The following is a 17487-nucleotide window of genomic DNA, read 5'->3' as shown; positions in this document are numbered from 1 at the left end:
CCCTGATCAGGGAGGCAAGATGAGGACCCAGGGAAAAAACGGAGAAATAAAGACATCAGTGACAACATATAGGTAGCCCCTTTGCCGTTTCAGAGCACTTTCCTGTTCACAGTCTGGCTGGCCTCACCGCAGCTCCGCGAGATGACCCCATTACAGACCCAAGCTGACCCTCCTGACGTTTGCTCAGGACCTTCTGCATATACCTCCACATCCAGAGCTTTCTGCTGCCACACTGAATTTCTCTGTCAGCCTGGCTCCCAGGCTGGGAGAGGGGGCCTGCCCCTCCCCGGGACCCTCCAGGCAGAACCCCGCCTTCCCCAAGGTTCCCCCAGGAAGGGCGGCAGACACTGCCCCTACCCCACAGACCCAGGGCTTCCTCCGGGCCCTCCTGAGGCTTTGTGGTCTGGGCTGGGCTCCTCTGTTTTCCTCACCTCCTGTAACTGCAGCCTATTTCTAGCCTTTTATTCATTTGTTTTTTTCAGGGTGGGGCGAAGGGGCAGGGGACGTGTGCGCGGAGGACGTGTGCGCGGGGCTTACATCCCTTGTTCCCTCCAAGTCTTCAAGTCTGAGCAGGGTTGATGTGCGGGTCAAGAGCCAGGCACATGCTTGGCTTCCCCTCACTCCAAATGGGACCAGGCGCCTCCCACCCCTGCCCGGCAGTGGTGAGGGTGACGCATGGTGTAGGGAAGGGGGGGGAGCGGGGAGGGGACAAGGCGCTCACGGCTCTGCTGTCGGCCCCTTTTAGGTGCACGAGATCCTGAAGCGCACAGCCTGCTCCAGAGCCAACAACACGATGGGTAAGAACCCCTTCCCCAGCCCTTGGGCCGGGTGCTGATGGCTCCCGCCCCCTGCTTTCAGCAGCTCACTTGGTGGGCAGCAAAGAACAAAGCAAACAGAAGTCCCCCACGGAGAGGCTGCTTTCGCGTAGGCTGAGAAGCCTGCCTTGGCCCCAGGGGGTCCCATTGCTCAGTGGGGCTGCTCCCAGGCTGTTGTAACTTCTCCCAGGCCTCCATTGCAGGTCTCCGGCTTCCTCCTTCCCTTTTTCCTGTACCTCCCACACCTGCCACTTTATCTGGATAATTTTGTGGCTCCTCTGTTTTTCACCATTTCCAATAGTTTTTAATAATCACCCCAAACACGGTGAGTTCTTAGATTTTTTTTTTTTTTTGTAAGAAGAAAAGCATTTTAGAGATCCTTTAGTCCAACCTCCTCATACTATTTAAGAAGAGATGAACCTCCAGAGAGGGTGCATGACTGGCCTAAGCCCACGCAGCACGTGGTGTCGGAGAGAGCCTCTTCTAAGCTTAGCATTCTTCTCACCATATCTGGCTGAGTCTGTTTGCCTTGTGATTTGTTTCTTAAATATTAGAGTAATTGTCTTGGAAGCATTTGGGATCAAGTATAAGGCAGGCAGTCCAGATCCTGACAGATTGTGTAGAAGACATCTGTGATGCCCCAGGTACAATGTGAGCTGTGCCCATAACCCCCGTGAGACTACATTTTGAAAAAAATGTGCCAGAACGTCACACACAAACATTTTTTGCACAGGAGTCAGCCTGGCATGTTGAACCCTCATTCCCCAGGTGCTACCATCTCCAGGTGGCTTCTGACAGCTTTGGGAGAGCTGCCTTCAGAATGCACTCTGGAATGGCAAATCTTCGGCTTTTGAGGCAGCTTTGGGTTGTAAAGAGTTCAGAGTCATTTGGAGTCCCGTCTACTGAATAGAGGCGGTGATTCGGCTCAGGAGTAACAGCGATAATGATGGCTAGCTGATATTTGGGAGTGTATTGTGGGCTCGTAAGCTGCCTGGGTACCCAGGGCACAGTGCTGGAGAAGGAATCACAGTGGGTTTTATGCCATGACAGTCTTTTCAGAATAGTGCTTAACCTCTCAACAGGGCACTTATGTCTGCTTAAATTTGCTTTGATATATTCATCTTGCTACAAGATTCCAAACAACAATGCACATTTAAAAAATCAGCTCTTCTGTGTCATGTTAGCTATCTGGAACTTGGTGCTGATGAGGCGAGGCTGAGTAAGCGGGGGAGGGAAATAGCCCAGAACAGTCTCGTGGAATGGACTGAAGCCCTTCCTCTCCGAGCAGCTGGTTTGTCTCAAGAACAACCAGATGTGTCAAGAGATTTTTAAAACGTATTTTTAAAATTTCCTCAGAGCCTTTATCAAATTTCCTGAATTTATCCTTACTTCTTGACCAACTTACTTCTCAATTTCATTAACTTGACTTCTGCCCTTTCACACTGTCCCCAAGTTGACCAAAGTTGCTCCCTCAGGCTTCTCACCTCCAGTATTAGTCAGGGTTCTCTAGAGGAACAGACTAATAGGATGTATATATATATATATATATATATATCCCCAAAAAGCAGATAAATATACATATACACATATATACATATATATGTGTACACATACACACACACACATATGTCAAAGGGGAATTTATTAAGTATTAATCACATGATCACAGGGTCCCACAATAGGCCGTTTGCAAACTCAGAAGCAAGGAAAGCCAGTTCGAGTCCCAAAACTGAAGAACTTGGAGTCCGATGTTTGAGGGCAGGAGGGGTCTGGCACGAAAGACCGGTGTAGGCTGCGAGGCTAGGCCAGTCTAGTCTTTTCATGCTTTTCTGCCTGCTTTATATTCCAGCCACACTGGCAGCTGATTAAATGGTGCCCACCCAGATTGAGGGTGGGTCTGCCTTTCCCAGCCCACTGACTCAAATGTTCATCTCCTTTGGCGACACCCTCACAGACATACCCAGGATCAATACTTTGCATCTTTCAGTCCAATCAAGTTGACACTTATTATTAAACATCACAAGTCCACTCATTGTCACCTTGAATCCATACACATCTCCTGAGAGCATACATAATCTTCAAATACAGACAATAATAAGGTCGTAATTACACCTAACATAATACAGCTCTCCTTTGTACACCCAGAAATGCACCAATCCCCAATCCAAATACTGTTACATAAAGTTGACAGTACTCAAATGCTGATAGGAAGTTGATAAATCTTATGTGACATGACAAAGGAAAAAGGAAATAAAATGAAGATATTTACGTAGTACAAGTGTATACATGGGCAAACACGTTTTCAACAAAAGAAAGAGGAAATACTCATGACAATTACAGTCCTCATTTCTGCAGCTGGTCATGTGGTAGTAGCTGGGATTGATGACGACCTTCTTTTACTACCCACTTTATATTCCCTTTGCCTTCAGCAAGCACCTCAGCAGGTCGTGGTTTTTTTTCCTGGTAGAGTGACCCCAGCCATTCCTGAGGGGTCTGGGTCATTTGTAGTCCTGCCTGGATTGGGCTGCTGTAGTTTCCCATTGACCTTAATCACAGGACATGGTAATGCTAAGAGATGTCTTAATAGATCTCCTGCATTCCATGCATGCTATTCCTTAGCTCTGTTGTGGAGTAGTAGACTAATTTCATCCTGATAGTCTGGGTCAATCACCCCAGCCAATACTGTAACTCTCTTCTTAGCCTGTTGACTTAAAGGTAGGAGGAGCCCAATGTGTTCAGGTGGATATGTTAACTTCCAGTTTAATGAAATCATTGTTGTCTCCTGGTGGCAACATTTGTCCTTCTGAGACTAAGACCTGTAGGCCAGCAGAATGCAATGTTGTGGGAACAGGAAACAAAAATTTCGCTAGTGGATCACTAGGTGTGATGGTGAGTTGGGCCACTTCCACTTCAATACCTTGATTCCTGGACCCATGAATCCTGGCTATGGGAGAAACAGTACCATGTATTGGATGCTGATTCAAAGCATACATAGCTTTCTGAGGAACTTTGCCATAGCTCTGCAAAGTATTGTCACCTAGTTGGTATAATTGTGACTTCAAAAGGCCATTCCACATTTCTGTCAGTCCAGCTGCTTCAGGATGATGGGAAACATGGTAACACCAGTGAATTCCATGAGCATGAGTGCACTGCCACACGTCTATAGCTGTAAAGTGAGTGCCTTGGTCAGAGGCAATGCTGTGTGGAATACCATGATGGTGGATACCATGATGGTGGAATCCATGATTCCATGGAGGGTAGTTGATACGGTTTGACTGTGTCCGCACCCAAATGAGGTATATCTTGAATTTTATCTCCCAGAATTCCCACATGTTGTGGGAGGGACCCAGGGCAAGTTAATTGAATCATGGGGGCTGGTCTTTCCCATGCTATTCTCATAATAGTGAATAAGTCTCATGAGATCTGATGGGTTTGTCAGAGATGTCTGCTTTTTCTTCTTCCCCATTATTCCCTGCTGCCACCATGTAAGAAGTGCCTTTTGCCTCGCACCATGATTCTGAGGCTTTTCCAGCCATGTGGAACTGTAAGCCCAATTAAACCTCTTTTTCTTCCCAGTCTTGGGTTTGTCTATCAGCAGTGTGAAAATAGACTAATACAGTAAGTTGGTACCAGTTGAGTGGGGTGTTGCTGAAAATATACCCAAAAATGTGGAAGCGACATTGGAACTGGGTAACAGGCAGAGGTTGAAACAGTTTGGAGGGCTCAGAAGAAGATGGGAAAATGTGGGAAAGTTTGGAACTTCCTAGAGACTTCTTGAATGGCTTTGCCCAAAATGCTGATAGCGATATGGACAATAAAGTCCAGGCTGAGGTGGTCTCAGATGGAGGTGAGCAACTTATTGGGAACTGGTGTGAAGGTGACTCTTGTTATGTTTGAGCAAAGAGACTGGTGGCATTTTCCCCTGTCCTAGAGATCTGTGGAACTATGAACTTGAGAAAGATAATATAGGGTATCTGGCAGAAGAAATTTCTAAGTAGTAAAACATTCAAGAGGTGACTTGGATACTGTTAAAGGCATTCAGTTTTATAAGGGAAGCAGAAAATGAAAGTTTGGAAAATGTGCAGCCTGACTATACAATAAAAAGAAAAACCCATTTTCTGGGGAGAAATGCCAGCTGGCTGCAGAAATTTGCATAAGTAGCAAGGAGCCTATTGTTAATCCCTAAGACCATGGGGAAAATGTCTCCAGCCCATGTTGGAGAACTTTATGACAGCCCCTCTCATCACAGACCCATAGTCCCAGGAGGAAAAAATGGTTTCGTGGGCTGGGCCTAGGGTCCCTGTGCTGTGTGCAGCCTAGGGACTTGAAACCCTGTGTCCCAGCCACTCCAGCTGTGGCTGAAAGGGTCCAACATACAGCTCGAGCTGTGGCTTCAGAGGGTGGAAACCCTCAGCCTTGGCAGCTTCCACGTGGTGTTGAGCCTGTGGGTGCACAGAAGTCAAGAACTGAGGTTTGAGAATCTCTGCCTAGGTTTCAGAAGATACATGGAGATGCCTAGATGTATAGGCAAAGTTTGCTGTGGGTTGGGGACCACACTGCTAGGGCAGTGTGGAGGGGAAATGTGGAGTTGAAGCTCTCACACTGAGTCTCTACCAGGACACTGCCTAGTGGAGCTGTGAGAAGAGGGCCACTGCCCTCCAGAACCCAGAATAGTAGATCCATTGACAGCTTGCATCATGTGCCTGGAAAAGCTGCAGATGCTCAATGCCAGCCCATGAAAGCAGCAGGGAGGGAGGCCATACCCTGCAAAGCCACAGGAGTGGAACTGCCCAAGACTATGGGAACCACACATCAGCATGACCTGGAGTCAAAGGAGATCATTTTGGAGCTTTAAAATTTTATTGCCCTGCTGGATTTAGGATTTGCATGGGCCCTGTAACCTCTTTGTTTTGGGCAGTTTCTCCCATTTGGAATGGCTGTATGTACCCAATACCTGTACGCCCTTTATATCTAGAAAATAACTAGCTTGCTTTTGATTTTACAGGCTCATAGGTGGAGCTCATTGTTCCTCTGCCTATGAGACTTTGAACTGTGGACTTTTGGGTTAATGCTGAAATGAGTTAATACTTTGAGGGACTGTTGGGAAGGCATGATTGGTTTTGAAATGTGAGGATGTGAGATTTGGAGGGGCCAGGGGTGGAATGATATGGTTTAGCTGTGTCCCCACTCAAATCTCAACTTGAGTTGTATCAGCCAGAATTCCCATGTGTCATGGGAGGGACCCAGGGGGAGTTAACTGTATCATGGGGGCTGGTCTTTCCCATGCTATTCTCCTGGTAGTGAATACATCTCATGAGATCTGATGGGTTTTCAGGGGTTTCCTCTTTGGCTTCTTCCTCGTTCTCTCTTGTTGCTGCCATGTAAGAAGTGCCTTCTCCATGATTCTGAGCCCTCCCCAACCATGTGGAACTGTAAGTTCAATTAAATCTAGTATTTTTCCCAGTCTCAGGTATGTTTTTATCAGCAGTGTGAAAATGGACTAATACAGTGGCCTTGGCAGAAGCACTGCATGCAGGATAGGAAAACCCATATCCTGAGTAAGTGTCTATTCCAGTGAGGACACACCTCTGCCTGTTCCATGATGGGAGACGTCCAATATAATCAACCTGCCATCAGGTAGTTGGTTGATCATCCCCAGGAATGGTGCCGTATTGAGGGCTCAGTGTTGGCCTCTGCTGCTGGCAAATTGGGCACACAGCAGTGTCTGTAGCCAGGCCAGCCTTGGTGAGTGGACGTCCATGTTGCTGAGCCCATGCATAACCTTCATCTCTACTACCATGGCCACTTTGTTCACAGGCCCTTTGGGTGATGACAAGGGTGGCTGGGGAAAGAGACTGAGTGATGTCCACAGAATAAGTCATCCTATCCACTTGTTTATTAAAATCCTCCACTGCTGAGGCCATCCATTGGTGAACACTGACATGATATACAAATACCTTCACAGGTTTTGACCATTCAGAGAGGTCCACCCACATCCTCTTCCCCACATTTTTTTGGCATCAGTTTTCCAATCATGCTTCTTCCAAGTCCCTGACCATCCAGCCAAACCATTGGCTACAGCTCATGAATCAGTATATAATTGCACATCTGGCCATTTCTCCTTCCGTGCAAAGTGCACAACCAGATGCATTGTTCCACGTTCTGTCCACTGGGAAAATTTTCTTCACCACTGTCTTTCAGGGATGTTCTAGAAAGGGGCTGTCGTGCTGCAGCTGTCCACTTTTGGGCGGTGCCTGCATATCATGAAGAACCATCTATGAACCAGGCCCTAGTCTTCTCTTCCTCTGTCAACTGACCATAGGGAGCTCCCCATGAGGCCACTGGTGCAGGCTGGGAAGAGAAGGCAGGGTGGCAGGAGTGGAGACCACTTCCTCATGTAACTTACCTGTACCTTCAGGACCTGCTTGAGTTCAATCACATATGTACCACTTCAAACTGATGATGGAATGCTGCTGTGTATGACCCACTTTATGGCTAGATGGGTCAGAAAGCACCCAGTTCAGGTCACATGGGCAGTTCAGGTCACATGGTGGCTTGATGACCCACAGTCAAATGTTCAGTTTCCACCAAAGCCAAGTAACAGGCCAAGAGCTGTCTCTCAGAAAGAGAGTAGTTATCTGCAGAAGATGGCAGCACCTTGCTCCAAAATTCTAGAGGCCTGTGCTGTGTCTCAACTGCTGAAGGCTCCAAACAGTATTCCTATCAGCCACTGACCCCTCAAGCACTATTGGATCTGGTGAGTCATGTGGCCCAAGTGGCAGAGCAGCTTGCACAGCAGCCTGGACCTGTTACAGAACCTCCTCCTGTTCTGTCTGGACCCCACTCAAAACTGGCAGCCTTTTGGGTAACTTGATAAATGGACTGAAGAAACACACCCACATGAGGAATGTGTTGCTTCCAAAATCCAAATAGGCCCACTAGGCATTGTGCTTCTTTCTTGGTTGTAGGAGGCGCCAAATGCAGCAGCTTATCCTTCACCTTAGAAGGAATATCTTGACAGGCCCCACACCACTGGACCCTTAGAAATTTTGTTGAGGTAAAAGGTCCCTGAATTTTAGTCAGATTTATTTCCCATCCTCTGACATGCAAATGTCTCACCAATAAGTCCAGTGCGTTTGTTACTTCTTGCTCACTGGATCCAATCAGTATAATGTGATCAATATAATGGACCAGTGTGATATCTTGCGGGAGCCAAAAGCGACGAAGATCTCTCCAAATAAGATCATGATACAAAGCCGGAGAGTTGATATACCCCTGAGGACAGTAAGAATATGTTAATGGCCTTGCCTGCTGAAGGCAAATTGCTTCAGGTGGGCCTTATGAACAGGAATGGAGAAAAAGGTATTTGCCAAGTCAATGGCTGCATACCAGGTACCCGGAAGTGTGTTAATTTGCTCAAGCAATAAAACCACATCTGGTGCAGCAGCTGCAATTGAAGTCACCACTTGGTTAAGCTTACAGTAATCCGCTGTCATTCTCCAAGATCCATCTGTCTCCTGCACAGGCCAAATTGGAAAGTCGAATGGGGATGTAGTGGGAATCACCATTCCTGTGTCTTTCGAGTCCTTGATGGTGGCAATAATCTCTGCAATCCCTCCAGGGATGCAATATTCTTTTTGATTTACTCTTTGTCTAGGTAGAGGCTGTTCTAATGGCTTTCATTTGGCTTTTCCCATCATGATGTCGCCACTCTACCAGACAGGGAGCCAATGTGGGGGGTTCTGCCAGCTTCTAAGTATGTCTATGCTAATTATGCATTCTGGCACTGGAGAAATGACCACAGAATGAGTCTGGGGACCCACTGGACCCATTGTAAGTCAGACCTGACCTAAAACTCCATCAATTACCTGACCTCCATAAGCCCCTACTTTAACTGGAGTATCACAGTGACGTTTTGGGTCCTTTGGAATCGATGTCAGCTCAGAGCCAGTGTCCAGTAGTCCCCAAAATGTCTTATCATTTCCCTTTCCCCAATGCACAATTACCCTGATAAAGGCTGGAGGTCTCCTTGGGTAAGGAGGGGAGAAAGATTAACAGCAAAAATCGTGAGTACTATAGTGGGGTCCTTCCTCAAGGGGGCCTGGCCTCCCCTTCAGTCAAGGGATTCTGGGTCTATAAACTGGCTTAAGTCCAGAAATTGATTGAGGGGTTATGATTCTCTGTTTTTATAATTCAAATTATAAAGTTCAAATTAGTCTTTTGTCCGTTCAGCCTAGAAGTTTTCTGCTTATATAAATTAAATAGAAATGCAGTAGACTTCCTATCAATTTTACTTCTAGGAACACCGTGATTAATTAGCCAATGCCAGAGCTCTACATGAGTCAGACTATTCTGATTGCTGCTTTGCCTCTGCTGTCCATTACAGTAGCTATGCCCACCTTGCCTTTGATGGTTGAGTGCTGCCACTTGGCCCCTGCCACCTCAGGGTCCACTTATTCCCACTGTATTTAAAATTTGTAGTTGAGTGACTGTGGTTCCCACTGTTAGATCTGACATACAGAGAAGAGCAACTCCAGGGCCCTTCAGAGATGCAGGTGCTGCCCTCACAAATCTATTTCACAAGGCATTTGTCAAGGGGATATTTCTGTGCTTCCCAGCTGGGATGAGTATGTCTAAAGTGACTAATCCACTCCACCATCCCAGTCTCCCTAAGCCTTTGGATCCCTTCCTCTACGTTAAACCGAGGGAGATCAGGCATTTTCGGCTCACCACAGTGGGCCATGTTTTAATCCATATTTCAGCTAACCAAGCAAATAAACTATTAACTCCCTGAGCTGCAACATTAAATGCAGAGTCCCTATTTAGTGGGTCCAAATCAATAAGTTCAGCCTGATCCAACTCAATGTTCCTTCCACCATTATCCCACATCCTTAATATCCATTCTCATGCCTATTACCCAGATGCCTGTTTATATAAATTAGAAAACTCAAGTAGTTCTTTTTGAGTGTAGTGCACCTCCTTATGGGTCACACTCTTAACCTCACCTCTAGGGACCCACTGGGACTTTAGTTATAGGTCTAGCAGCAAACAGCGGGGTTGGGGGTGGCTCCTGAGGAGAATCAACATTATCTTGCCTGGCAACTGCCTCAGGGGAGGCCATCACTGTTGACTCATGCTTTTCCAATCAATGCCCTCACTTTAACAGTAGGCACCTGGTGAGGCTGTGCATGCACCTTTCATTGCAGGTCAGCCACTTGCATGATAAGAGCTTGTGTTTCTTTTTCCAGAATTTCAGCTCTCTTTCTGTACAGCAGGCATCCCCAAACTACGGCCCGTGGGCCGCATGCGGCCCCCTGAGGCCATTTATCCAGCCCCCCGCCGCATTTCAGGAAGGGGCACCTCTTTCATTGGTGGTCAGTGAGAGGAGCACAGTATGTGGCGGCCCTCCAACGGTCTGAGGGACAATGAACTGGCCCCCTGTGTAAAAAGTTTGGGGATGCCTGCTCTACAGGATGCAAGACTCTCACTCAGGGCAATCTTAGCATATTTGAGGCTCAGTATCTGCTTCTGGAGCTGGGAGTGAGAGTTCCTGGGTTTCATAATTTCCTTTCATCACGTTGTCCACTGAACTTAGGAGCAACCGACCAGCTTCATTATGTTCCTTGGTTCTCCGCGTATAGTCAAAGGTATTATGTACAGAGTCACTAAACTCCTTGCCTCTCATAAGTAGTGAATCAGGAGTGGCAAATGCATTTATTTTGCATAACTCTGTAAACAGTTCATGCCTAGGACTGTCAGTGTTCTCTATACTATTAGAAGTAGAGTCCTTAGCATTTTGGGATCTAATTATATTAAGCATCTAATTCCAGAAACACCAATGAAAGAACTCCATTCTTAGTATTCTTTTCCTTTAGAACTATGGTATCAAAATTTGTATTAGTGTTCTCTAGAGGGACAGAACTAATAGGATATATATATGTGTGTGTGTGTGTGTATATATATATATATATATATGAGTTTATTAAGTATTAACTCACATGATCACATGGTCTCACAAGCTGAGGAGAAAGGAAAACCAGTCTGAGAACTGGAGTTCGATGTTTGAGGGCAGGAAGGGTCCAGCACGGGAGAATGATGTAGGCCGGTCTCGTCTTTTCACATTTTTCTTCCTGCTTTATATTGTAGCCACACTGGCAACTGATTAGATTGTGCCCACCCAGATTAAGGGTGGGTCTGCCTCTCCCAGCCCACTAGCTCAAACGTTAATATCCTTTGGCAACACTCCGCACACATACTCAGGATCCATACTTTGCATCCTTTGGTCCAGTCAAGTTGACACTCAGTATTAACTATCACACCTTCTGTAGTTAATGTTTTTTTCCTTCTCAGGCTTCATCTTCCATAACTTCCTACATTCTTCCAAGCCTTCTTTACTGCACCTGCATCTTCTGATAGTTGTCGGAAGGTGCTGTTGACCTACTCAGCTGCTGTTCTGTTTGTTCCTCATGTGACACATTTTATTTGATTTCTCTTTATTCTTCCACATTTTAGATGTTGTCAACTTCCAAGTTTCTTTGGCTTTTAGACTCTCTGTTTCCTCTATATAGATGACTTGCAACCATCTATTTTTGCTCCTCATTCACCAACTGCAGCCCTGCCTTTCCAACTGCTGAATGGATACCTCCACTTAGATATTCACCAGAACCTCAAAATCAGTATGTCCACTTGTCTGTCTGTCTCTCTCTCTCTCTCTCTCTCTCTCTCTCTCTCTCCCTCTCTCCCTCTCTCCCTCTCTCTTGCTCCTCTTCCTGTTAATGTGACCACTGTCTTCTCCGTCTTTGCTCATGCTGTTTCCTTCACCTGAATGTCCTATGTTTTTCCCCAATCTCAGTGCGGCCCATCCTCAGATCATGCATCACTGTCCTCCAGATTCTCCCTTGAAGCCCTTTCCTTGGAACTCTTATCAAACGGAATCTCTTTCTTGCTTGTTTTCTATACCTATGGCTTAGACTCCTAAGGCAGTGGGTCCTTGAGATGTTTCTGAGTCATCGTTTATGCCCCAGTGCACCTCTCCGCCTGTCTCACACATTCTACTCAGTTGATTTGATGGAGTGGATAAATATAAAAATGCCTAGCCTGCCGGTCCCACAGTGGCTGCTGGTCAGTTTCTGACTATGTGTGTTCATGAACAAATGACTTAACCTCTCTGCATCTCAGTTTACTTTTATACGAAGTAGGGATGATAGTATCTATCTTTCAGAGTTTTTGTAAAGATTAAATAAGCGGCACTTAGCTTGTTTTGTAAAACGAAAGTCTCAAAAACGAAAGTTTATTTTGGGGGACAATCTTCAGGTTGTTGAAAGACCGCTAGAGACTAGAGGCCCTCTGTTTTAACACTGAAGTTTTTTACTGTGTTTGTGAGAATATGAGGGTTTTTGGTGATGTCTCAAAGTCAAATGTCAGGATTGTGTTGTTGTTGAGTTGCGTTTATAAATTTTTCTTTCCTTTTTGACATTCAAAAAACATTTAATGAGCACCTGCTATGTGTCAAATGATGTTATAGAAATGGAGGGATGCCAAGCTGAATTTAGCATAATTTCTACCCTTGAGGGGCTCTTAGTTTAGCCATGCAGACAGACGTGGAAACAGATTGTGATGAGGCAGTGTGGTAGGTGCTATAATAGAGACACATACAGAGTGCAGTTGGAACACAGGGGAGGAGGCAATCGATGTCCATGTGTATGTCTCTGTATGTCTAAGTACCAATATAAATCACTGCTCCCAGGAAAGTTAGGTGTGTCAGAGTGATCATCTCCAATTACAGATGGGCACAAAGAGGGTACGTGACTTGTCCAGGGTAACATCTTGAGTCAGAACTGAGTCTGGAACTTGGGTACCCTTGCTGTGATCTTATTTCTACTACCTTTGGGATGCTACTGACTAGGAGTGGAGTTAAGCTGAGTCTTTAGAGTCTGTTAATTTCACAGGAGCCACTGAGGACTTACTAGCTTTGTAACAAGGGACACGTCACGGAACTTCTCTGCTTCTCAGCAGAGGAGAACCCTGAAGGTCAGCTTTCTAGTGGGTTGACTTCTGCCTATGAAGACCAAGTGTCCTCTAAGCAATTTGGCCAACTTACCAATCTTATTTAGAATATAAAGAAAATGGGGAACGTGATAACTCCATGAGGTCTCAAGATAATATGGAGCCCTGAGCCACAGGGTAAATTTAGATTTTGTTGCCTTTCTTTCTAGCTTATAAGGGATGGAGGAGAAGCATGAGTGACTAGAATCAGCTTCTATTCCTCCAGAAGATTGTTTCCCCATTAAAAAAAAGAGAGAGAACAAGAGACTAGAACTGGATTTGGAATTGTAGGTGTTTTCATTGATCCTTCACCCTCGAGATTATCTTTTATATGGTCATTTCTTTTGCAGCCAACTTACAAAGCTTTATTCCCTTTGCCATTATACCCAATTTAAATATTAGAAAATGGAAAGGATACTAAAGATAGTAACAACTTGGAAACATTCCTGTTGATCTGGTCATGTCACTGTTTTCTTTGTAGACAATACATCTTTATTGAATGCCTACTTTTGCAAAGCTTTAACCTATATACAAGTAGTATTTATTGATATATTTGTATCCTTGCCTTGTTCCACAAAATTTCTGGGTTGGCTTACAGGAAAAATGATAAGACGACGTAGTATAAAAAATAAATTGAAAAATAAGAACCAGAGAAAATAAATTAAAATAGAATGTCGAAACTAGGAGGAAGAAAATAGAACACATATTAAAACTAAAATGTCCTCTAGTTTCTGCAGTTGAGCTGCAGATTTAACCTTTAACCAAAGTGAAAGGGAAATATGGTCATGGGTGTAGGTAGCTCTTGCTTTCTATAGCAATATCTTTCTGTACAGATATCTTTCTAAAATCTATCACACAATTCCCTGTTTGCTTATGTAGAAGATGTCTACATATATTCTCCACATAAAAGCATATGGAACATTTTCTGAATGATTCAAAATCATCATTATGGACATAATGATTTTCATATTCTCTCAAGAATTATCAAAGCATTATTGGGATTGTTTGCCCCACAGTGCTCTGGTTTTGTGAATTCTTGACTCTGGTAACCTCCTTCCCTGAGTTTTGCTGTCTCAGTTTTGCTTTGCAGTTTGAGAGACAGAAAAATAAGCTCATTAGTGTTTTGGGTAAAGAGAGCGTAAAATGCGTGGCAGGAAGATCTGAAGGATTCTGCTGCCGAAAAGGGACATCCCATTAGAAAGTAGATTTAGTGAGATCTACTTTAGCTGCTCATTTATTTTTTTGTTTCCGAGTTTTCTGTTGTGAGAGCTGAGATAACCAGATAAGAGGCCTCTTACACATGAGGTGTTACTGTTATCAAAGTAATAGGACTCCTTGCATGCGTGCAGTTGTACATTTTTCAAAACACTTTAACACTTGTTGTCTTATTTGATCCTTTGAATTGCCATGCAAAGTAGTTTCAGCAGATATTAATTAACTTCACAACAGAGATTAACTGGCGCACTCCCAATTAGAACTTTGGAGTTAGATTTAGAACTTAGGTTTCTTGGCTCTTCATCATTGTTTTTAAACTCATTTAATTAGTAACTGGACAAAGTTATTGGAAAAAGTTTCCCAGAAGATGTGGAAGTTGAGCCCTTCCCAATGTAACATCCATTCACTCATTTGACATGTTTACTGAGCACCTACTATGTGACATTCATGTTCTGGACCCGGGGAATGGAGTAGTGAATCCAATAGACACAAATTCCTGCCCTTAAGGGGCTTACAGTCTAGTTATAGAAGACAGAAAATAAACCAAGAAGTGACTACAATGGATAAGATGTCATGTACGAATAAGGGTCAGGAGAAAGAATGAAGCAATCTAAGAAGATGAACATGAAGTGAGAGTGAGAAGGTGTTTTAAATAGAGGAGTCAGAGAAGGCCTTCCTGATGTAATATTGGAGGAAAACAGGGAGCAAACCACGTGGCTGTGAGAAGACAGATACATGCAAGGAACGCAAATAACACAGAAGACATGGGGGAGCAATTCCAGAGAATCAGCTAGGGTCCTCATAGGAACAAATAGCAGACCCCCATTAGGGTGATCAAAGGTGGGCATGTGTACAGAGAAACTCTTTACAAAGGGATAGACAGGGAGTTGGGGAATGCCAGGGATGGCGTTGTACCTGGAGTTAACAATAGTAGAACTCTTACCACCCCTAGACCCGCAGAGAGAAGGTCACTGCAACATGGAATTGGGTAGAGGAAGTGGCCTTGAGCACTTGACTATTTAGCCAGAAGGCCAGGGATCTCAATGCTGCTGATGGCAGTAGGAAGCCAGAGAACACAGCAGCCTGTTGATGGCACATAGTGGAGAGCAGAGAGTGTATCTGGAAGGGGAAGATGGAGGATGGGCACACACCTGGCAAGGCTGGAGAAGCGGGTGCCAGTTCCAGCTCTGGGATGAACAAGTTGTAAAACCTCGGTCAAGCTGTGTTCCCTGTCTGAGCCTGTACCTCCCTTCATAAAACAAATGGGGCCTCCCAGCGCTCTCTAAGCTTCTTTCTGGCTCCAACATTTCTCAGACTCTGTGATTCAAAGGAGCCACATGATCTCCTGTACATATGAGCCAATGAGGCCCAGGAAGGGGACTAGCTTTCCTGAAAGTTCACAGAGAGCGGGTACCTGGGCTGTGGCCAGGACTTGGGGTTACGTGATGTCCGTGGGCCTCAGAGAGGTTGAGAGCAGACAGTTACAGTGAAAGGGAAGATGAGGACAAGGAGTATCCAGAGCAATTGGTGAGGCTGCTTGGAAAATGTTTGTAGTCCTATAGCAATTCTTTGCACGTGATTATGGGCGACATTGCTCAGGTGTGGTTGCAGGCAATTGGTATCAGAATCACCTGGCGTGCTTGGTAAAACCCTGGCAGGCCAGGTCCTATGCCACATTTGCTGAATCAGAATCTGCAGGGGGAAGGTCCAAATATCTGAATTTTTAATAATCTACCCAACTAATTTTTAGGAATGCTAGAGTGAACGAAAGAAAAAGATAAAAATAAAGATAGCGTGCACTGTTGTAGGCTTACTGCAAAGTTCTCTGCCTCCTGCCTCTTGGGGATTCGATCACTGGGGTTCTGACCAGCCAAAGATAACCAAGTCTCTCTGTGAAGGGCCTATTTTTAATTTTTCTAACATTGTATGAACATTTGGCATTCAGTCCCTTTTAATGTCCTAGCCACCAGCTATGCCTCTGGAACTTCTTTCCTTTATTCTCTTTGTCTTCCTTCCCTCCCTCCCTCCTTCCCTTCCTCACTTCTTTCTTTCTTTCTTTCTTTCTTTTTCTTTTCCTCTCCTTTTTTCTTTCCTCTGCCCTCCCCTGCCCTGCCCTGTGCTATTTTCTTTGCCCTTCCCCTCCCTCCTGTCCCCTCGCTTACTCTCTCCTCCGTTTCCCTGTCTCTTTTTTTGGGGGGTGGTGGTTAAAATTAGTATACAAAGACAAAGCAGGAGGAGTTGACCTTGGAAAAGTATGGGTGAACTAATGATCAAACGCTTAACTTTTAGAATTTTTCCATAATCTCAAGAGGAACAACTCAACCTCTGCCTCTGTTTTCTCTCTTATTTACCCCTGGAAATGGGAGATTATGGATTGATGGCCACCACATGCAGAGACTGAAAATATCTGTGAGTTTGGGTTCTGCATGGTGGTGGAAGTGTGTGAGTGATCATAAACTTGGTCCAGCCCATGATGCCTCCTTAATCAATGCCATGTTTTCTAAGGTCAGTTGTCAGGGCCCTGGGAGTTAACTCTACCATCCAATGACTTTTAAGTGCACTTTACTGTGGAAAGAAACCCAAGCCCCGTTGACCATATCAGAGGGAGGGTAAATGCCTTTCTTGCTCCTTCACATTGAAAGTTATTGTTGCTTTTTCACAAAAATTACAGGTTGATAGAACTATACTTTTATGGACATCTTGGTGTCAGAGCCTTTAAACAAATGTATGCTTTGGGCACCTCCCCTCCCCACTCAGGAGATGATGTCTTAATTATTTTGACTGAAGCCAGACCGTGTTGTATGCTGTAAACATCTGGTTTATCATTCATCCAGCTGAACTGGTTTACATTTTCTTAGAAGAAAAGGCTTGGGATTAAAGGCATTTAAGTAATTAAGCACACGTCAAGACAATTTGGTGATGGGTAAATATAGTCTCTGTTAAACGCACCGTCTGGGAGCTCTGGTTTAGATTTACGTCCGGCTGGAGCGCAGGGATGAAAGCACAGTGCCGGGTGGACTGGGCCCTGTTCTGGGGAGAATAAAAACCAAATGGGTTTTCAGGAGTATGGCATCATTCCTCTAAGTACCTGTCCCAGTGGATAAAAGTTTCCTTTGAGTTTGGCCTGGAGGGAATAGCACTGCAGTCCCTGTCACCCAGCAGCACTTGTAGATTTAATGAGATCTCTGTGGGAGGCAGACCATAAACTTCTGTGGTTTGGTTGTTCCTCTGTGTCCAGGAAGCCAGAGATGTGGATGAAGCTCAATGAGCGGGCTCAGGCTTTGTATGACGAATGTGTGTTTTTAGGTACCGGTCCTGAGTTCTGAGCCCGCCCTGGTCATGTTTCTCGGCCCTGCCCCTGTGGATGTGGGACAGTGTTGCTAGGCCTGGTTATGTCAGGCTGCACAGACGT

The 17487-nt window shown here is 45.1% G+C and overlaps 1 protein-coding gene across 1 annotated transcript in view; it reads left to right on the top strand.

The window, feature by feature from the left end:
* ANO2 (anoctamin 2) overlaps window positions 1–17487 on the top strand; it is a 358642-nt gene that overhangs the window by 88705 nt on the left and 252450 nt on the right. The window contains exon 7 of the mRNA XM_074403486.1: window positions 746–797. Within this exon, the coding sequence (XP_074259587.1) occupies window positions 746–797 (52 nt within the window). The remainder of the gene's footprint in view (window positions 1–745; window positions 798–17487) is intronic.

The sequence above is a fragment of the Saimiri boliviensis genome, chromosome 7 (genome assembly GCF_048565385.1).
Source record: "Saimiri boliviensis isolate mSaiBol1 chromosome 7, mSaiBol1.pri, whole genome shotgun sequence".
Taxonomy (NCBI): domain Eukaryota; kingdom Metazoa; phylum Chordata; class Mammalia; order Primates; family Cebidae; genus Saimiri; species Saimiri boliviensis.
Note: the sequence above shows the minus strand (reverse complement) of the source record. Positions and strands in the feature narration are given on the sequence as shown.